General features: G+C 42.7%; 1 protein-coding gene across 1 annotated transcript; it reads left to right on the plus strand.

Moving 5' to 3' along the window:
• The first annotated feature begins 4,478 nt into the window (after positions 1 to 4,478).
• LOC141271442 (uncharacterized) lies at positions 4,479 to 17,894 on the plus strand. The gene is made up of 6 exons (XM_073681517.1): positions 4,479 to 4,619; positions 4,742 to 4,881; positions 5,441 to 5,500; positions 10,833 to 10,899; positions 14,093 to 14,162; positions 16,027 to 17,894. The coding sequence occupies exons 1-6, from the start codon at positions 4,479 to 4,481 to the stop codon at positions 17,277 to 17,279; spliced, it is 1,731 nt and encodes a 576-aa protein (XP_073537618.1). The 3' UTR covers positions 17,280 to 17,894.
• Positions 17,895 to 19,355: the final 1,461 nt, after the last annotated feature.

Consider the following 19,355-nt stretch of genomic DNA (forward strand, 5'->3'; position numbering starts at 1 on the left):
ATCAGCTGGAAATTACATAGTTGCATAGTTTATAAGGCCGAAAAAAGACAAGCGTCCATCCAGTTCAGCCTATTTCTTGTGCACTGCAGCTATTCTGCAGCGTTGATCCAGGGGAAGGCAAAAAAAACCCATGCGGTATAGGCCAATTTACATCATTGAGGAAAAATTCACTTCCCGACTCCAATCTGGCAGTCAGATTAAATCCCTGGATTAATTAACCTTCACTAAGAATAAAATGTAATTTTATTGTTCTCAAGAAAGGCGTCCAGGCCTCTCTTGAACTCTTTAAGTGAGTTGGACATCACCACTTCCTCTCCCAGAGAGTTCCAGAATCTCACGGCTTGAGTGTTCAAATGAGTGTTGAAATGAGTGTTCATATTCTGGTCACATACATATCTTCCACAGAGCATTACTTGATTGATTTTTTTCCATGCACTCATTGACCCATTCATAATTTTTACGGTGATCTGTACTCGGAAACTAATGAAGGTTAACAGAACTCGGCTTTGACACTGGTCACTACATTGCAAACCAAAATCCTTTGGGAATCTTCACATTTCATGATGCCTTGTACACAGTCAAGGCACCCTGTGTCAGAGTCAGCAAAACAACCCCTAAATATCTTTGAACCTCCACGATATTTGACTAGAAGTACTGTGTTTTTATTTGTAGACTTCATTCCATTTACAGTAAACATTTGAATGATGTGCGTTACCAAAAAAGCTCTATCTTGGTCTCATCTGTCCCCTAGATGCCTGCTGGCCCTCTAAAAATAATTGAGGCCGCCTTCTGGCGCACTATAAATTATGAGGGTCGCTTGGTGGACATCCAAGTTCCAAATTTTACACAATATAGACGAAAAAGAAAATTTGACCACATCACAAGGATACATTATATTGCAGCAGCAATATACGGATATGCAAAGCATAGCCGACTGCTGGCCCTTTACCAATAGTCAGGGCCGCATGATGCCCCTGTAAAAATAGGCTTTGTGACTAAGTACCTCTTTCATAAATAAAACAGATGTGTGAATGTTAAAATTACTTTTACTGACGAATGTATTTTTCACCGTTGAAAGCAATGCAAAAGTGCAAAAACGCATCAAAAACACTACGTGAGAACATAGCTCAAGGTATGGAGGAGCATTTTTGTTTTTGGTTATTTATTTATTTTGACTTCTATACAAGTCATTTCCCTGGAAGGAATGTTTCTTAACATTTTTTCCAGGAAAATCCATTTTAGCTTTATTTTTGTATGTTTTGTCAGTTCGTAAAAGTGGCGTAATACTCTGACAACATTGTTCATAGCAGTGACCTGGGAGTCATAAATGCTTCCAGGGGTCTTCCCCATGCTGTTCCCATGTCATTTCAGCACGGTTTCCATCAATTTGACCAATTTTTAGTCACAATCTAGACCTCCGAGGGAGGCCGCTGGCAAAATGCTTGAGTTTCCCATTGACTTACATTGTATTCATTACTCAAGTCGAGCACCCGAGCAGTACGACTTCCTCGACCAGAGTAAGGAGTACCCAAGCATTTTAGTGCTCGCTCATCATTAGTAAACACCTATCTAACTGCTCCCAATTTCAGTAGCGACCCAACAGTCTGATACTTTCTGGGTGTACTGGTAACAACCTAAAAGCTGACTTAATGTCTGATTTTGCTAACAACGACCCTGGCCCGAATCACCAGACCCACTGCACTACCGCATCAAAGGAAGTATTCACTGAGCACATTTTCAGGTCAATCCCATCATTAACTGACAACCTCTTAGGGTACGAAAGACTGTGAATCAGACAAAATTTAGGCACCACACCCAAAAGTGAGACAATCAAATCTGTAACAAGGGGAGATGCAGAAGGACCAGCCATACGCACTAACTCCACTTCCTTCTTCTGCAACAAATATAGGATACTCCAAAGCTGACCACAAGTTCTTTAAAGATAAAGGTTCTTGACGTCTAGGTGCAGTAATCCTAGAACCTTCACAGAAACCCATAGAAATGACCCTGCTTTCACTCTTTCTGGGAACCTAATTAGAAAAGGGGCCATCGCGAGATGATTCACTGGCTTCTCTCCCTTGACTAGCACTGGCAGATCCTTTTCCTTTCTTGAAACATTTCGCTGCCCTATACAAAGCTTCATTACAATTGGAACACGCATTCCTAAACTTGCAACTGGAACCATATTTCCACTGGCCATCTTTAAACTGCCAGCACGTTCCCGTTTTCTTTTTAGAACCCTATGTTCCCTGGCTAGATTCACCCAAAGTTGCTGATCTATCTTCATTAGCTCCCGGGACCCAGATCTGTTTGCTACTCTTTCCATAGCCAACAGTAAATTCTAAGAAATCAGGAGGGGGCCTATAAACAATAAATAATCCAAAGAATGAATAATGGACTGGTAGGCAGAAACATCTTTTACCACCCATTCAAAAAAAGAACTAAACGCCTCAAACACTGAACAAGAAATAGCGCAACTTTCCTATCAACCTACTCCTCATCCCACTAGTGATCCAACAGTCTGATACTTTCTGGTCTACTGGTAACAACCTAAAAGCTGACTCAATGTCTGTTTTTGCTAACAACGACACTGTTCCGAATTGCAGGACCCACTGCACTACCGCATCAAAGGAAGTGCACAGAGCACAATTCCAGGTCAATCCCATCATTAACTGACAACCTCTTTGGGTATAAAATATGGTGAATCAGACTAAAGTTAGGCACCACACTCAAAAGTGAGACAATCAAATCATTAACGGGGAGATCTAAAAGGACCAGCCATATGCACTAATTGCATTTCCTGTCTAGGTGCAGGAATCCTAAAACCTACAGAGAAACCCATAGAATTGATCCCTTTTTTCACTCTGTCTAGGAACCTAATTAGAAAAGGGGCTATCACAAGATGATTCACTGGCGTCTCCCCCTTGAGAGCACTGGCAGATCCTTTTCCCTTTACCTTCTTGAATTATTTCATTGCCATATGCAAAGCTCCATTACAGTAGGAACACTAGTGCCTAAACTTGCAACTGGAGTCATATCTGCACTGGCCGTCGTTAAACTGCCAGCACGCTCCCGTTGCCTTTTTAGATCCCTATGTTCCCTTGCTAGATTTGCCCAAAGCTGCTGATTGGTCCCCCTGCTTGCACCCCCAAGAAAGGACTGTCTGTACTTAGACGGGGTCATGATGACCTTCAACCAAATCCCTATATCCTTTTTATCTCACTGTATACTCAAATGCACCACTTTTGTCTAATGAAATTGCTAGTCCTAGCCAAGCCTGCTCGATATAAGTTCTATGCGCCTCGCCCTATTGAATTTATACTGCATAATGTAGGAGAGCAGTTTTTGGACGCCTTTTCTCCTACAACGCTAGCTAAGATAGCAAACGCCTGCAGCCAGTTAATAAAAGTCTGCACAATCAACAGCTAGCTGCACTTTTCTTCCTCCTCTTTATTACTGCCATCCTCTTTATCCTTGTCCAAGTTAAATTTTTCCAGAGGAAGAGAGAATATCTCCACGTAATTGTTCTGCCAAATCTTTTCTTTTACCTCTTTCTTTAAGTGAGCCCCCAGTGGTCCCTCCAAACACACATAAATCTCACCCTTAGCCTTGTCATCAAATCGGATCGCATCCGCCTTGTCCTTTTCAGTCTGAACTGAAACCGAAACACCCGTAGAGAAGTCGTTGCTGCCTAATTCTGCCCTCTTGCCAACACCACCTACACCTGCTGCTCCTGTATATGACAGCACCCAAACATCTGTCGGGGCTAAAGTCGGTCCTACCACTGCTCCCCTATCCAGCTGTAACAAAAATTACGACATATTCACTAACAAATCCATCAACCCCAGTACTTTTGTCTCGCTATGATCCCTATCTGCGAAAGAACTGGGACCCTCCACCTGACTGAACACAGACGCTGCTCTGACCTAAGTCTATGAAGAAACAAACAAGATATAGAAGCATACTCACAAAGCTGCAAAGGTGCTGTGAACCCGCCAGCCGAAGATTCCGAATCTAGATGTCCATCACCCATGTGTAGCTCAATTCCAGGAAATGATTCCTCCAAATTCACAGGATGTCCATTGCCTGTGCTCCTAGCCACCATCAAGGCAGGGGGATCCGGAATGTTTGGAGGCGTCTAAACACCATCTAGGCCATAAACTCGTCTCCTGATTCCGCTCACACTGCTCCCTGGGACCTACAGCTCCCGCTCGTTTCTGGTCTGTGCTTTTGGCAGACAATCCAACAGGAACATCATCAGGACTGCTTGCCGTGTGAATATTCATGTCCGGAAGCCAGGAGGAAACAGGTTGCACATTTGGCCCACCATGCAGCCTGCCCGTACTTTTTCTTGCTTGACTAGCGACATCTTCTACCACTCTGTCTGACAGGCATCCCAACCAGAACTGGGCCGACTGTCGCAAAGATGCTTGAAAGCAGAGGTCTGTGGGGTTAAGGTGACATTACAATTGATCACTATGCTATTTCATCACATGATCACTGTAGTATTTCACGGAACATTGAAAGCATTCGGAAGACCAGCTCGTTGGCATGTAACTATAAGTAAGAAAATCATATATGAGAAGTCAAATGACAACTTGTCAAACTGCTTTATCTGTGTATAGGAGGGGAAGGCAAACTGAATTTTTGAACCAGGTGCAGGAAAACCTAGATCTACTTCTGATATCTCATCAGAGGTTTCCTCTCAGGTTTTTTATGATTTTAAATTTTTCTCATTCAGGTCCCTACAATATCAATATCAGATGCTCTCAGTGGAGATTTTCTATCTAAAAGAATTTTCCTGATTGACTTATCAAGGATGAATAGACATAAGGGCAAGATGGTGAAGAGTATTTTACACCTCACCCTAGCCCTCAACTGGTGAGGTGGGGTTTTTGTCACGCAACTGGTGATGAAGGGTTTCCTATACCCCAGTGTTTAGAAAACTCTTATTTTTACAGAAAATGCAAAGATCACGTTTGTTTTAATCGTTTTCTTATTGGTGATTGATTACACATGAGTAAAACAAATTTTTGACACCCACAAATGGATGGAAGCTAGTGAGACACGTATCCTCATACCAGCATTTTTCAATGAATGGCAGCCGAACAAAAATTCCCTGGGGTGTGGCAAACCCCACCTCACCAGTTGAGGGCTAGAGATCTTCTTCCAGTTTACTGGAGAGGTGAGAAATTCTGATGTAGTCACATTACATCATTCTTATTATTATATGTGTCAGGTTCCCAAAAGGTGTCAGGATGTCGCCGTCTATTTCTCCATGGAAAAGTGGGAGTATTTAGAAGGACACAAAGATCTGTACAAGGACGTCATGATGGAGGTTCCCCAACCCCTCACATCACCAGGTAATAGACAGGACTAAATACACACGGCGTATCTGTATGTAAAGAATGAATTCAGTCCTTGTATTTGTTTCATCCAGTTCTATCCAGCAAGCGGACAACACCAGAGAAATGTCCCCGTCCTCAGCTTCCACAGGACTGTAACCAAGAAAATCCCAATGTTCCTCAGGATCATCAGGTAGATGGAGAGAAGGTGTCATGAAATCTCCTCTATGATGTGTAGACGGCTGTGAAGATCTTGTGCTCAGTTTTCTTTTATCAATCATTATTATATATTTTATACTTGTGTAATGAGAACGGTGGAACTGGCAGGATTAGTGCTGATCATAGATGTGACTTCTCCATCTGTCTGTGACTTTTACAATATTTGTTTCAGGGTAAAGATCTGCCCCATATTAATACTACAGAGACATAAGTGAGGGGTGATGAGCGGTGTAAAGAGGAGATTCCTACAGATAACCGCCCAGGTAAGTAGTGACCACTAACTGCAGAGAAGTCACAGATTCTTTTGAGTCACTGGATGGCACAGTTATGTGTTGATTACTTTTACAGTGCATGGCACAGATTTTGAAAACTTTTTTTTAAGTAGTTTTATTGGAAAAATGTAAATACCATCATAAAATCCATGGCCGATCCCCACAAATGTGGTTTCTGTATCCAATCACAGGCCACAAGAGACACTTCTTTCATTTCATTTTGCTTTTCTGTAAAAAAAAAAAGTTACCGATGCTTCTATCGAACCTTATTAAAACTTATTTATTTCCATATATTAAATAAAAAATCATTAGATCATTGCATACAGAAAACCACAACAATTAAAATTAATGACAATGGGCTAAGTTAATATCTGACAGCAGAAAAGATGAATTGGTTACTGCTGTGATCAGTGACATGTCGTTCTAACCAGAAGAGGAAATATAGATATTAACAGGGTACCTGGTGAAATATTGGTAGAAAAGCTTTAGGGGAATCGGTAAGTGTGCTGTATTCTATTATTTTGATGCATGCTGAACTCCAAAGTAACAGACGAACTCCCAGAGGAACGATTTAGAATTATTGGCTGAAGAGGCTGTCTTTACTTACCCCATTCCTTGTTTCCAGGCTGAGATGTATTGACTCATTAAATTTGACCTTTGATAGAAGATCGAGCTTGGCTTATTCACTCTAAAACCTTGAAACAAGCTGTATACGACTATCAGAGACAAATGAAAGATGTAGTAAAGGAAAGATGCACTTAAATGTTAGCTGTTGGAACCTGTCTCCAAAAACTCAAATAACTAAACCATCAATTAAACTGGAGAAATCTGTTATAAAGTTCATAGTGATAAGGGTCCATGACGAATCAGACACAGGAGGAGATAACAAGCTGTCAGGTTTGAGGTGAGAACTTTTATTTTGTGTAGAAGTAGAACATGCCACCAGCACAAAGTCCTTTAACATCTCGAGCTAAAGTAGACCAACAGAAATGTCCTGAATGAAAATCCAATCACTAATGCACAAGCGGATGTCGGCCAACTTGAGGAAATGCAACGATAGAATTTTTTTTCTTCTATTCTGCTGAATGACGATCTTTCCAGGTGGGATGTCACGGATGCAGACAATAGTCTCTTGTGTAATATGATTGGGCATGATAATGAATTAAGGGTGAGTAGCTTGGTCTGTAGGGTCAAAAGAACAAGCTAAGGCATCTACTTTAACATTTTTGTTCAAAAGGGAAAAGAGAAGAAAGCAAAGTTGTAGAAAAACCACAAGACCAGGAACCTTATCAATTCTCACCACTAAACACTAGCTACTTCCTGTGAATAAAGATCAAGATATTATGACAAAAAGTATTCACTTTGAAAATTATTAATAATAACGAATATGTCATTGAAAAAATACCCGTTAAGACTTGACTGGATGATCGTGTGTATTGCGCAAGCCTCCACCATAGAAACTACTGCGATGATGACAGGGCCAGTTTTAGACAATGTGGGGCCCCGGGTAAAAGTTTAAAGTGTGGACATAAATGCTCACATGTTGCACCATCACAAAGAAACATTTAGGTTGCAATTACATGTGCTGAGTTCAGGCCATTAAATGGGCACAATCGACAAAATTTGACGTTGTTCGGTGCTTGTTTCCCGGCCTCTTTACCCAGAATGACAAAGAATGATGGGGACAAAATGATAAGTAGTGAATCAATCTGTCCCCATACACATCATGTTATCGGCAGCACATTTGCAGCTTACAGCGGGCGATGTGCCGTTAAGAACAATGATCTTTGTTCCAGGATAAACCAATCACTCACAGAATGAGCAGTATTTTGCTAGTTCGTCGGGCGATATTTACATCTATGAACTTTCGTCTGCACTTCCAGTATTTAAAAATGTGCATGCTACGTACACACAGTATGTGACACAAACATTGTATCTTATACTTCTATATACACATAGCACATAGTGACTGACTCACTGGGCTGCTCTCAGAGGTAGTCTATCACACTATCTATGTGTGTGTATATATATGTGTAGCACCCTGAGGATTCGGCTGCTACAGGGGTATTGCACCTCAACCCAGAGGTGTGATATTCCACTCCCGGGTAAGGATGGAGTGTGGGTCTGGGCTCGGTAGGCTGCATGCACTACACACATCCCATTTCCGAGGAGCAGACCGACGGTACTCCCACTTAGAAATGTGCAGGTACGACCGAGTCTGTTCCTGGCTGGAGTGGGAGGGGGGTGGTACATCCCAAGTAGTGTAGGGGCAGATAGGGGGAGCAGCCTGGGTAAAGATAGGAGCTCATTGGGTGCTGGTCACCTGAGCTCACACATAGAGGGTGTATATAAGGTGGGCACCATCAGAAATCAGGGTCAGTTGCAGAGAGAAAGTCAGCGAGCGGAGGAGAAGAGAGACCCAGAGTGAGAGAGGAGAAAGAGAGACCCAGAGGGGAAAGCAGAAGAAAGGACTCTAAGACCCCAAATTAAATCCCCGGGTGAAGAGTCGGCATCAGGGTACCGGAACCCAAGCTGGTGGGGGCAAAAACACTCCCCAGCCAGAGACCGGAGACCGTGGGCAGCGTTTGCCACGGTCACCCACCACATCCACCACGAAGGCATACCACGAGGAGGGTCAGGGAACCCAAGGCCAAGGGTCTCCCAACAGAAGGCCCGAGGGAGCTGGACCTGGGTGGATCAATAGTGGGGACGGCCAGAGAAAGGACAGAAGGAGAGCTCAGGGTCACGCTCCGGACTTATTTGGGAGTTGGCTGGATCCAGAACCTGGTGGACGCAGCACGGCTCGGGAGGTCACTCGAAGCTGGAGTGACCAGAACATCAGCAGTGAGTAAACATCCTAAACTGCATAACCCGACTCTGTCTCTGATTGCCGCCTACACTGCATCACCACAACTCCCATCCTCTGCACCTGATCCCCCTGAGGCTATACCCCACCCGTTGGGGGTTATATCACCAAAGCTGCACCTACACCACCAGCCTCAGCGGACCCTGCTGCAGCGGCGGCCACAGTGACCGCAACACAACGGGTGGCGTAGTCGACAATAAAGAACTTATAACATCTGTATGACTGCCACATACAACTCAGTTTGACACCCTGGGCACGGACCGGGTCACAGCCACTCGGAAGACTACAACCCCCATCTGATCCGGCTCCGGATATTCCCCCTAAAAGAATATGGCCCAGGGGGCGCGTCATATGTGTGTGTATTCTGCCGGGGTATGTAAACTTTTGAGCACAACTGTGTATTAGAATAAATAAATGTGTGTATATATACAGTATAGACCAAAAGTTTGGAGACACCTTCTCATTTAAAGATTTTTCTGTATTTTCATGACTATGAAAATTGTGCATTCACACTGAAGGCATCAAAACTATGAATTAACACATGTGGAATTATATACTTAACACAAAAGTGTGAAACAACTGAAAATATGTCTTATATTCTAGGTTCTTCAAAGTAGCCACCTTTTGCTTTGATGACTGCTTTGCACACTCTTGGTATTCTCTTGATGAGTTTCAAGAGGTAGTCACCGGAAATGGTCTTCCAACAATCTTGGAGGAGTTCCCAGAGATGCTTAGCACTTGTTGGCCCTTTTGCCTTCACTCTGCGGTCCAGCTCACGCCAAACCATCTCGATTGGGTTCAGGTCTGGTGACTGTGGAGGCCAAGTCATCTGGCGTAGCACCCCATCACTCTCCTCCTTGGTCAAATAGCCCTTACACAGCCTGGAGGTGTGTTTGGGGTCATTGTCCTGTTGAAAAATAAATGATGGTCCAACTAAACGCAAACTGGATGGAATAGCATGCCGCTGCAAGATGCTGTGGTAGCCATGCTGGTTCAGTATGCCTTCAATTTTTAATAAATCCCCAACAGTGTCACCAGCAAAGCACCCCCACACCATCACACCTCCTCCTCCATGCTTCACGGTGGGAACCAGGCATGTAGAGTCCATCCATTCACCTTTTCTGCGTCGCACAAAGACACAGTGGTTGGAACCAAAGATCTCAAATTTGGACTCATCAGACCAAAGCACAGATTTCCACTGGTCTAATGTCCATTCCTTGTGTTCTTTAGCCCAAACAAGTCTCTTCTGCTTGTTGCCTGTCCTTAGCAGTGGTTTCCTAGCAGTTATTTTACCATGAATGCCTGCTGCACAAAGTCTCCTCTTAACAGTTGTTGAAGAGATGTGTCTGCTGCTAGAACTCTGTGTGGCATTGATCTGGTCTCTAATCTGAGCTGCTGTTAACCTGCAATTTCTGAGGCTGGTGACTCGGATAAACTTATCCTCAGAAGCAGAGGAGACTCTTGGTCTTCCTTTTCTGGGGCGGTCCTCATGTGAGCCAGTTTCTTTGTAGCGCTTGATGGTTTTTGCAACTGCACTTGGGGACACTTTCAAAGTTTGCCCAATTTTTCAGACTGACTGACCTTCATTTCTTAAAGTAATGATGGCCACTCGTTTTTCTTTACTCAGCTGCTTTTTTCTTGCCATAATACAAATTCTAACAGTCTTTCAGTATGACTATCAGCTGTGTATCCACCTGACTTCTGCACAACACAACTGATGGTCCCAACCCCATTTATATGGCAAGAAATCCCACTTATTAAACCTGACAGGGCACACCTGTGAAGTGAAAACCATTTTCGGTGACTACCTCTTGAAGCTCATCAAGAGAATGCCAAGAGTGTGCAAAGCAGTCATCAAAGCAAAAGGTGGCTACTTTGAGGAACCTAGAATATAAGACATATTTTCAGTTGTTTCACACTTTTTTGTTAAGTATATAATTCCACATGTGTTAATTCATAGTTTTGATGCCTTCAGTGTGAATGAACAATTTTCAAAGTCATGAAAATACAGAAAAATCTTTAAATGAGAAGGTGCGTCCAAACTTTTGGTCTGTACAGTGTGTATGTGTATATATATATATATATATATATATATATGGAAATAAGTGTCTCCGTCTGAAACCTTTACAGACTGCGCAAGCACGACACGCCTGTGCAGTCTGGCTCCAGACAGAAAAACGCAACGAGTCGTTTACAGGTAAGAGGAGTGTATGGCGCTGAAGATCGTAGTATGCGTAGACACTGAACTCATACCGAGATCTCCGGCGCTATACTTACATACTTACCTGACCGGAGGAGCGTTGCCACAGCGCCTCTCTTCGCCGGAGACCGGGGCAGGAGTGAGGCGCCGGAATCGGTGCATGCGCATAGAGCTATCCGGCGCCATTTTACTGAAGACACATTTGCAGTGTGGCTTCAGCAAAATGGCGCCGGACAGCGCAGTATAGGCATGCGCGTACTCCGGCGCCGCACTCCTCCCCCGGCTTCTGGCAGAACAGGACACAGCAGCGCTGGAGCACAGGGAAGAAAGGCGAGTATAAGAGTTGTTTTTTTTGTATGTGTGCAGCATGAAATATTAGGGGTGCCATACATACCAGGATTATGGGGTGAGGGGGCCACAAGTACCAGGATTGGAGGATGATGGGTGCCATGCATGCCAGTATTGGGGGATGAGGGGTGTCAAGCATACCTGGATTGTGGGATGAGAGGGCTACCAAGCATACCAGGATTGGGGGATGAGGGGTACCAAGCATACCAGGATTGGGGGATGATGGGGTACCATACATACCAGGATTGTGGGGTGAGGGGACCATGCATACCAGGATTGTGGGGTGAGGGGACCATGCATACCAGGATTGCGGGATGAGAGGGGTACCAAACATACCAGGATTGGGGGATGAGGGGTACCATACATACCAGGATGAGGAATGGGGTGCCATGCATACCATGATGAGGGGTACCACACATACCAGGATTGGGGGATGAGGTGACCATGCATACCAGAATAGGGATGAGAGGTACCATGCATACCAGAATAGGGATGAGGGGTACCATGCATGCCAGAATGAGGGATGGGGTGCCATACATACCAGGATGAGGGGTACCTTACATACCAGGATAGGTATATGGGGTACCATGCATACCAGGATGAGGGATTGGGTACCATACATACCAGGATTGGGGATGAGGGGTGCCATGTATACCAAATTTGGGATGGGGGTGCCATGCATACCAAGATGAGATGGGTTGCCATGCATGCCAGGATTGGGATGCGGGGTGCCATGCATGCCAGGATTGTGGGATGAGGGGTGCCATGCATACCAGGATTGTGGGATGAGGGGTGCCATGCATACCAGGATTGTGGGATGAGGGGTGCCATGCATACCAGGATTGTGGGATGAGGGATGGGGTGCCATGCATACCAGGATTGTGGGATGAGGGATGGGGTGCCATGCATACCAGGATTGTGGGATGAGGGATGGGGTGCCATGCATACCAGGATTGTGGGATGAGGGATGGGGTGTCATGCATACCAGGATTGTGGGATGAGGGATGGGGTGCCATGCATACCAGGATAAGGCTGAGGGGGGCCATGCATACTCGGATTGGGGATGAGGGGTGCCATGCATACCCGGATTGGGGATGAGGGATGGGGTGCCATGCATACCAGGATAAGGCTGAGGGGGGCCATGCATACCAGGATTGGGGATGAGGGGTGCCATGCATACCAGGATTGTGGGATGAGGGATGGGGTGCCATGCATACCAAGATAAGGCTGAGGGGGGCCATGCATACCAGGATTGGGGATGAGGGGTGCCATGCATACTAGGATTGGGGATGAGGGATGGGGTGCCATGCATACCAGGATAAGGCTAAGGGGGCCATGCATAACAGGATGAGGGGTGCCAGGCATACCAGGATTGAGTTTCTGGTATTGGCTTTTATCCTAAGTCATGTGATAAGGCTCGTTAAAGGGTCACTATTGACTTTTAGGATTGCTACTTCCTGTAGGTGGCACTAGAGTTCTAGTCCTCTTCCTCTCTGAAGAGACAATTTGCTTATTTCCCAGAGGGGCATTGTGGTTTTAAAAGTCTCCTCACCTGACATGCTTAACATATCACTCTCCGCAAGGATATTACCCCTAGATTTCCACAAGGAGAAACCATTGCCCCTTAGAAAGTCAGATACATGAACCTTGAGTTCAGGATTATGCCCTGGTGCCCCTTCACATCATTGAATGTACTGGTAAAAGCTGTGTCACATATGATGATGAGTCAGGAGTTGTGCATCATCGCAGGTAAATAATTTGTGTTACATTTGAGCTGCCCCCTGCTGCTGTTAACCCCTTACATTCGGCTGTCATTCTCTAATGTCGACATTTACAGCCCATGATCCAGGGGTAAAGGCGGCGCTGTTCTATGTGTTGATCAAATCATTCAATTGTGGGGTGTCAGTAGATTGCTATGGCCATGCTGGAGGCTCCCTTGCCTGTTATGATGGCGCCCTTGTGAAGACCCACTTGTGACTAGTTTCATAGGGGACTGTGATTTTTACTGTATTCTGCAATACTGAGGTATTTCCATATAAAGTACAAGCAATCAGATGATCACAGTTTCAAGTTCCCTAAAAAGACTAAGAAATAGTCATTAAAAAATATTTTTAAATATATAAAAAATTCGTCCAATAAAAGAAAAGAAATGATTATACTGAAACACAATTGGTATTGTTGTATCCATAAAATTCTGATCTATCAAAATATGAAATTAGTTAACCCGATTGGTAAACGCTACCAAGAGAAAAAAAATTCAAAAGCCAGAATTGCAGCTTTTAGTTACCAGATCTCCATGAAAAAATACAATAAGCATTAAAAACATCATATCTGCCCCAAAATGGGATCAACAAAAATGTCAGCTCGCCAAATAATAAGCAGCCAACGCAAGGCTCAATTGACATGAAAATGTTACAGATCTCAAAAAATGACAACAGAAATTCTTTTTTTTTTTTCTTAGAAATTTCTAGATTTTTTTGTCGCCACTTAAATAGTAGTCATGCAGGTCACATGTACATCACAATGAATGCCGTAAAAAAAAAAATTACAGTTTTAGAATTGCGTTTTATATTTTTTTCACAATATCGCCGCATTTCGAATTTTTTTGAATATTTTCTTGTACATTAAAAGATAAAACGGATAGTGTCAACTCTGTCCCACAAAATAACAAGTCTTCATACGGGGATGTCAATAAAAATTAAAGAAGAGGAAGGCAAAAAGCGAAAGATGGAAAAATTGTCTGGTCATGAAAAGGATAAGACACTTTGTGAGATTTCATTCGTACGGCCACTTCATGCTTCACCTGAGATAATTCATGATCTTGATGCATCGCTGGTTGCAGACGATTTATCTTAGCTCTCATACAGACGTCCGTTATGCTATCCGTGGTCTTGCTAAGCAGAGTGATCCAGGTCAGATGCAAGTCAAGGTCAATATAGAGCAGCAGTTCAAGTCAGAGTAAGGCTGCGTTCACACATTGCGTATTTTCGCACGCTTTTTTGCGCGCGCTTTTTCAAAATACGCAATGTGCCTTGTGTCTGCCAGCAAAGTGAATGGGAAATTCACTTTGCCGTTCAGACACTGTGTGTTTTTACGCAGCTGCCTCCTGCGCTTTCTCCTATTGTGCCCGTTATAAGCAATGGAATTACGCAGCGGTGTTCACACACTGCGTAATTCCATAGCTTTTTGATGGAGGCGCAGGAGAAACTATGGATAATCACCTATTCGATGGATGGGAGGCGTCCGCTCCGGTCCCGCGCTTCCAGCATCTGCCGGTGAAGCGATGACAAGCCGGCGTCGGCTCCGGTCCCGCCGCTTGCAGCTTCCTGCCGTAAAGCGATCACAAGCCGGTGACCGGCTTGTGATCGCTTTACGGCAGGAAGCTGCAAGCGGCGGGACCGGTGCGAACGCCGACTTGTCATCGCTTCACTGAAGATGCTGGCAGCGGTGGGACCGGGCGCCTCTCCCATCCATCGGATAGGTGAGTATCCATAGTTTTTTTCTTTTAAAGCAGTGTATGTACTGCAGCCAGAAGCTGTCTGTATGTACACTGCTAGGGGGACACTCACAGGACACACAGACACATACATTACATTACATTACATTACATACAGACACATACATTACATTACATACAGGTGTAATCCTCCATCCTCACACTTCATTTCTCCTGCATCCTGCGTAAAAAAATACAGGAAAAAAAGCAGTGTGTGAATGGAGGTGCTTTTTTTACCTGCGTAAAAAAAGCAGGAAATACGCACACGTAAAAATACGCAGGAAAAAAAGCAATGTGTGAACACAGCCTAAGGCAGACAAAGGAGAAAAATCACATTATGGAGATTAGCTACAGCTAGATAGACAGATGAGGGGAGAATCCAGGAGCCAGGTCAAAACCAAACCACAAATGTTCATCTTCTGATCCCTTTACTCTTGGAAAAAAATACAAAATGTACCTAGTACAAGAGCACTGCACTTAAGCCCCCGTCACACTAAGCGAGATAGCTAGCGAGGTCGCTGATGAGTCACAAGTTTTGTGACGCAACAGCGACCTCAGTAGCGATCTCGTTATGTGTGACACTTAGCAGCTACCAGGCCCCTGCTGTGAGATCGCTGGTCGTCTCGGAAAGGTCTGGACATTTTTTTGATTATTGAGGCCCCGCTGGGTAGCATGCATTGCTGTGTTTGACACCTTACCAACGACCTTGTTAACGACTCAGACACAAAAACACATAGGCGTGCATCGTTATACAGATCGTTACGGGTCGCCGCATCGTTGCTGCGTCATTAGGAAGATCTGACTGTTTGATATCTCACCAGCGACCACATAGCGACGCAGCAACGATCCCTGACAGGTCGTATCGTTGTCGGGATCGCTGTAGCGTCGCTTAGTGTGACTGGGCCTTTACTCCAAAGCCCTAGCTCATGTGTTGTGTGTATATGTAGCTGATATGTAGGTGATGCGATGGACACCTAATATCACAGACCTACAGGCGCCTTTAGAAATATTTACTAAACGTTTTACTAGGAAAGGTCGCTAACGGGCACAAAGAAACCTGAACCTATGACAAAGCTACAGAGAAGTAAACTATCGAAGGCGTACAACCTGGTGGCCAATCCACTAGTCCCTACTTTGATTTCTACTAATATCATCTTTCTCCTACTCAATTGAATTTTACCCCAATATGTATAGAGTTGCTTTAAAATATCTATTATTGAAAGAAACAATATTATTCCCTGTTTATTGAAGAAACTTAAAATCCATTTTCTTCTTGGCAGATGGCTGTAGCGGAAGCTCAGAGGAACATCTGATATTTTCACATTTTAAAGAAGCTGATCGTGGTGTCACACCAGATTCATATGAAGAGCAGATCATTAGCCCGGATCCAGCTCCAAGTCTTCACATCAAAAATCTTTCAACTGATCCTTTTCAACAAGTCCGGTCTTCTGATTCATCACAGACTGTAGAGCATAGAAAAAATAACAGAAGGGATGTGCAACATCGAAGGGCTCGGACAGGGGAGAAACTATTTTCATGTGCAGAATGTGGGAGAGGTTTTATAAAAAAATCCCAGGTGGTTAGACATCAGAGAATTCACACAAAGAAGAAGCCATTTTCATGTTCAGAGTGTGGGAAGTGTTTTACAAAGAAATCACTCCTGGTTAGACATCAGAGAATTCACACAGGGGAAAAGCCATTTTCATGTCCAGAATGTGGAAAATGTTTTACAAAGAAATCACTCCTGGATAGACATCAGAGAATTCACACAGGGGAGAAGCCATTTTCATGTCCAGAATGTGGAAAATGTTTTACAAAGAAATCACTCCTGGATAGACATCAGAGAATTCACACAGGGGAGAAACCATTTTCATGTCCAGAATGTGGGAAATGTTTTATATGCAAAGCACATTTGGTTAGACATCAGAGAATTCACACAAGGGAGAAACCATATTCATGTCCAGAATGTAGGAAATGTTTTACAAAGAAATCACTCCTGGATAGACATCAGAGAATTCACATAAAGAAGAATTTATCTTTATGTTCCGAATGTGGGAAATGTTTTAAACATGAAAGAAATCTTGTTATACATCAGAGAATTCACACAGGGGAGAACCCATTTTCATGTTCAGAATGTGGGAAATGTTTTGCAAACAAATCACACCTGGCTGCACATCAGAGAATTCACACAGGGGAGAAACCATTTTCATGTCCAGAATGTGGGAAATGTTTTACAGACAAATCACACCTGAGTAGACATCAGAGAAGTCACACAGGGGAGAAGCCATTTTCATGTCCAGTATGTGGGAAATTTTTTAGAAACAAATCACACCTGAGTAGACATCAGATAATTCACACACGGGAGCAGGCATTTACATGTCAAGAATGTGGGAAATTTTTTACAAACAAAAAACACCTGGTTTCACATCAGCGAATTCACACAGGGGAGATGCCATTTTATTGTCCAGAATGTGGGAAATGTTTCAATCATAGCTCCACTCTTAGCTCACATAAGAGAACTCATACAAAGTAAACATTTTCATATTCAGAATGTAGTAAACATTTTACAAATAAAGCAAGTCTTGTAGCCCATGAGAGAACTTGTATAGGGAGGAAGCCATTTTTATATCCAGAATGTTTTACTCATAAATTACATTTTGGTTAGTATCAGAAAAATCACACATGGAAGCAACGATTTTCTATTTATCGACAAATTCATCAAAAACGAATTAAGTCAAAGTAAAGTCATACATTACGTAAGAAAGGGAAAGTAATTTATAGCATCGAGTGATGATTAGGAAATGTATGCAATTACCAATAAACATCTGTTACCGAAAGCAAACTAAATCTATTTTACACACCTTTTATATTCTCATTTATTTTAAAGAATTACATCTATGTATTTGGGCCTTCATCGATAAAGATAGAATTTTGCATCCATAATATTTCTTTTATTTCTATGCCATTTATAATGTCCCTTTTTATATATTTGATTATTTGTTGAATTATATTGGATTATTCAGATATGTCATGGTCTATTCGCTCTCTTTGCCATTAATAATATATTTATTTCTTACTTTTTATTTCCTGATCTATTATTATCTCTCACTTATCTGCTACTTCTGTCCAGGCACCAATGTTGTATCATGCGCTCTAGATCTACTGAATATATATATATTTTGTGTGGACATACTCCCTTTATATATTTCTTGTTTTTGAGTGTCCTTTGTGTTCCCCTTTAAACATATATCTTTCTTCACATCATTGTTCGATCTTCAATCTGTGCGCAAGCACTATGGATTAATTGCACGTTCTATATATTATGTCAGGGTTTATCTTTTCACACATGCACGGTCTACTTAGAAATCATTAGTGGTGCCGAGCTCTTCTGCGCATGCGCCACCTTCTCTTACCAATAACTTTGTCATTCTCACATTTTACTTTGCGAGCATGCGCTATAGATCAGCTGTTCCTATATTCTGTATGATTACTCTTGTACACGTGCTGTTTCTTTACAAATTTCGAGCTGCTCACAGATGTTCTGCACATGCCCCTCTGTTAATGATAATTACTTCACGCATGTGCAATGGTAACTGTAAAAACTTTGATACTTATTGTTAACTTTATGTAGATCTTGCATTGTACTTTGCGTGCGCTACAGATCCAACTGAACGTTCCTATATTCTGTATGATTACTCTTGCACTTATGTGCTGCTTGTCTACAAATTACGAGCGTTCCACATGTTTTCTGCGCATGCACAGCTCTTTTAAATGAATGCTTTGCTCGCGCATGCGCTTTGATAACTCTAGAAACGTTATTGACACTTCTTGTTTGTGCATGCGCAACGTGTTTTTCAAGCAAATATTTTCAATACAGCGTGTTCACACCTGCGCATTGGCAACCTTAAATCAACTTAATTAATTAAATGATTTACTTTTTTATTCTATTACCTTTCTGTATATATAAGGGACATTATCTGACACCATTACTCGTTGTTAGCTCTTAGGACGCCACAGCTTGTGAGGCGAAACGTGTGGGATTTTCTCTCCTCATTCTATTTTTGCATCATTCACAGGTTCTTTGTTATACTTATTTTTCCCTATTTGATTTATTATTCTCATGGTTATCTATGCTTAGCTTAAGTACTTGTGAGCTGACATGCATATCACTTTATTGTTTATTAATTATAATTGAGGAATATTTGTTTAGTTTATTATTTTTTGGTATCTTGGCATTGAAAATTGTTCATATTTCTTTTTCTCTAGGTTGGTATAAATTAAACTTCTATTTTGTATATTAGATCACCACCTATCCTTATATGCCTGATACATTACAGTTCATGGGATATTCAAAGAAAATGTAACTATAGACACAAGTAATCTGCGAATAAATGGACTATTGGCTTTTTAAAAGTGTTTAAATATTTATGACTTTTGTCTTCTAATGCCATTCATAATAAAGGCTTTTATTTGGTGATCCCTTTGCACTTGCATACTGTTTTTTCTATGTTGTAAATGCTTTAATAACCGCTCAACTCTTAGCTCATATCAGAGAACTCACACAGGGAAAACAACATTATGATCTACAGAATGTAGTAAGCGTTTTACA

This window comes from Phyllobates terribilis, unplaced genomic scaffold (assembly GCF_046119375.1).
Source record: "Phyllobates terribilis strain yellow unplaced genomic scaffold, ASM4611937v1 Scaffold_5__5_contigs__length_657084704, whole genome shotgun sequence".
Taxonomy (NCBI): Eukaryota; Metazoa; Chordata; class Amphibia; order Anura; family Dendrobatidae; genus Phyllobates; species Phyllobates terribilis.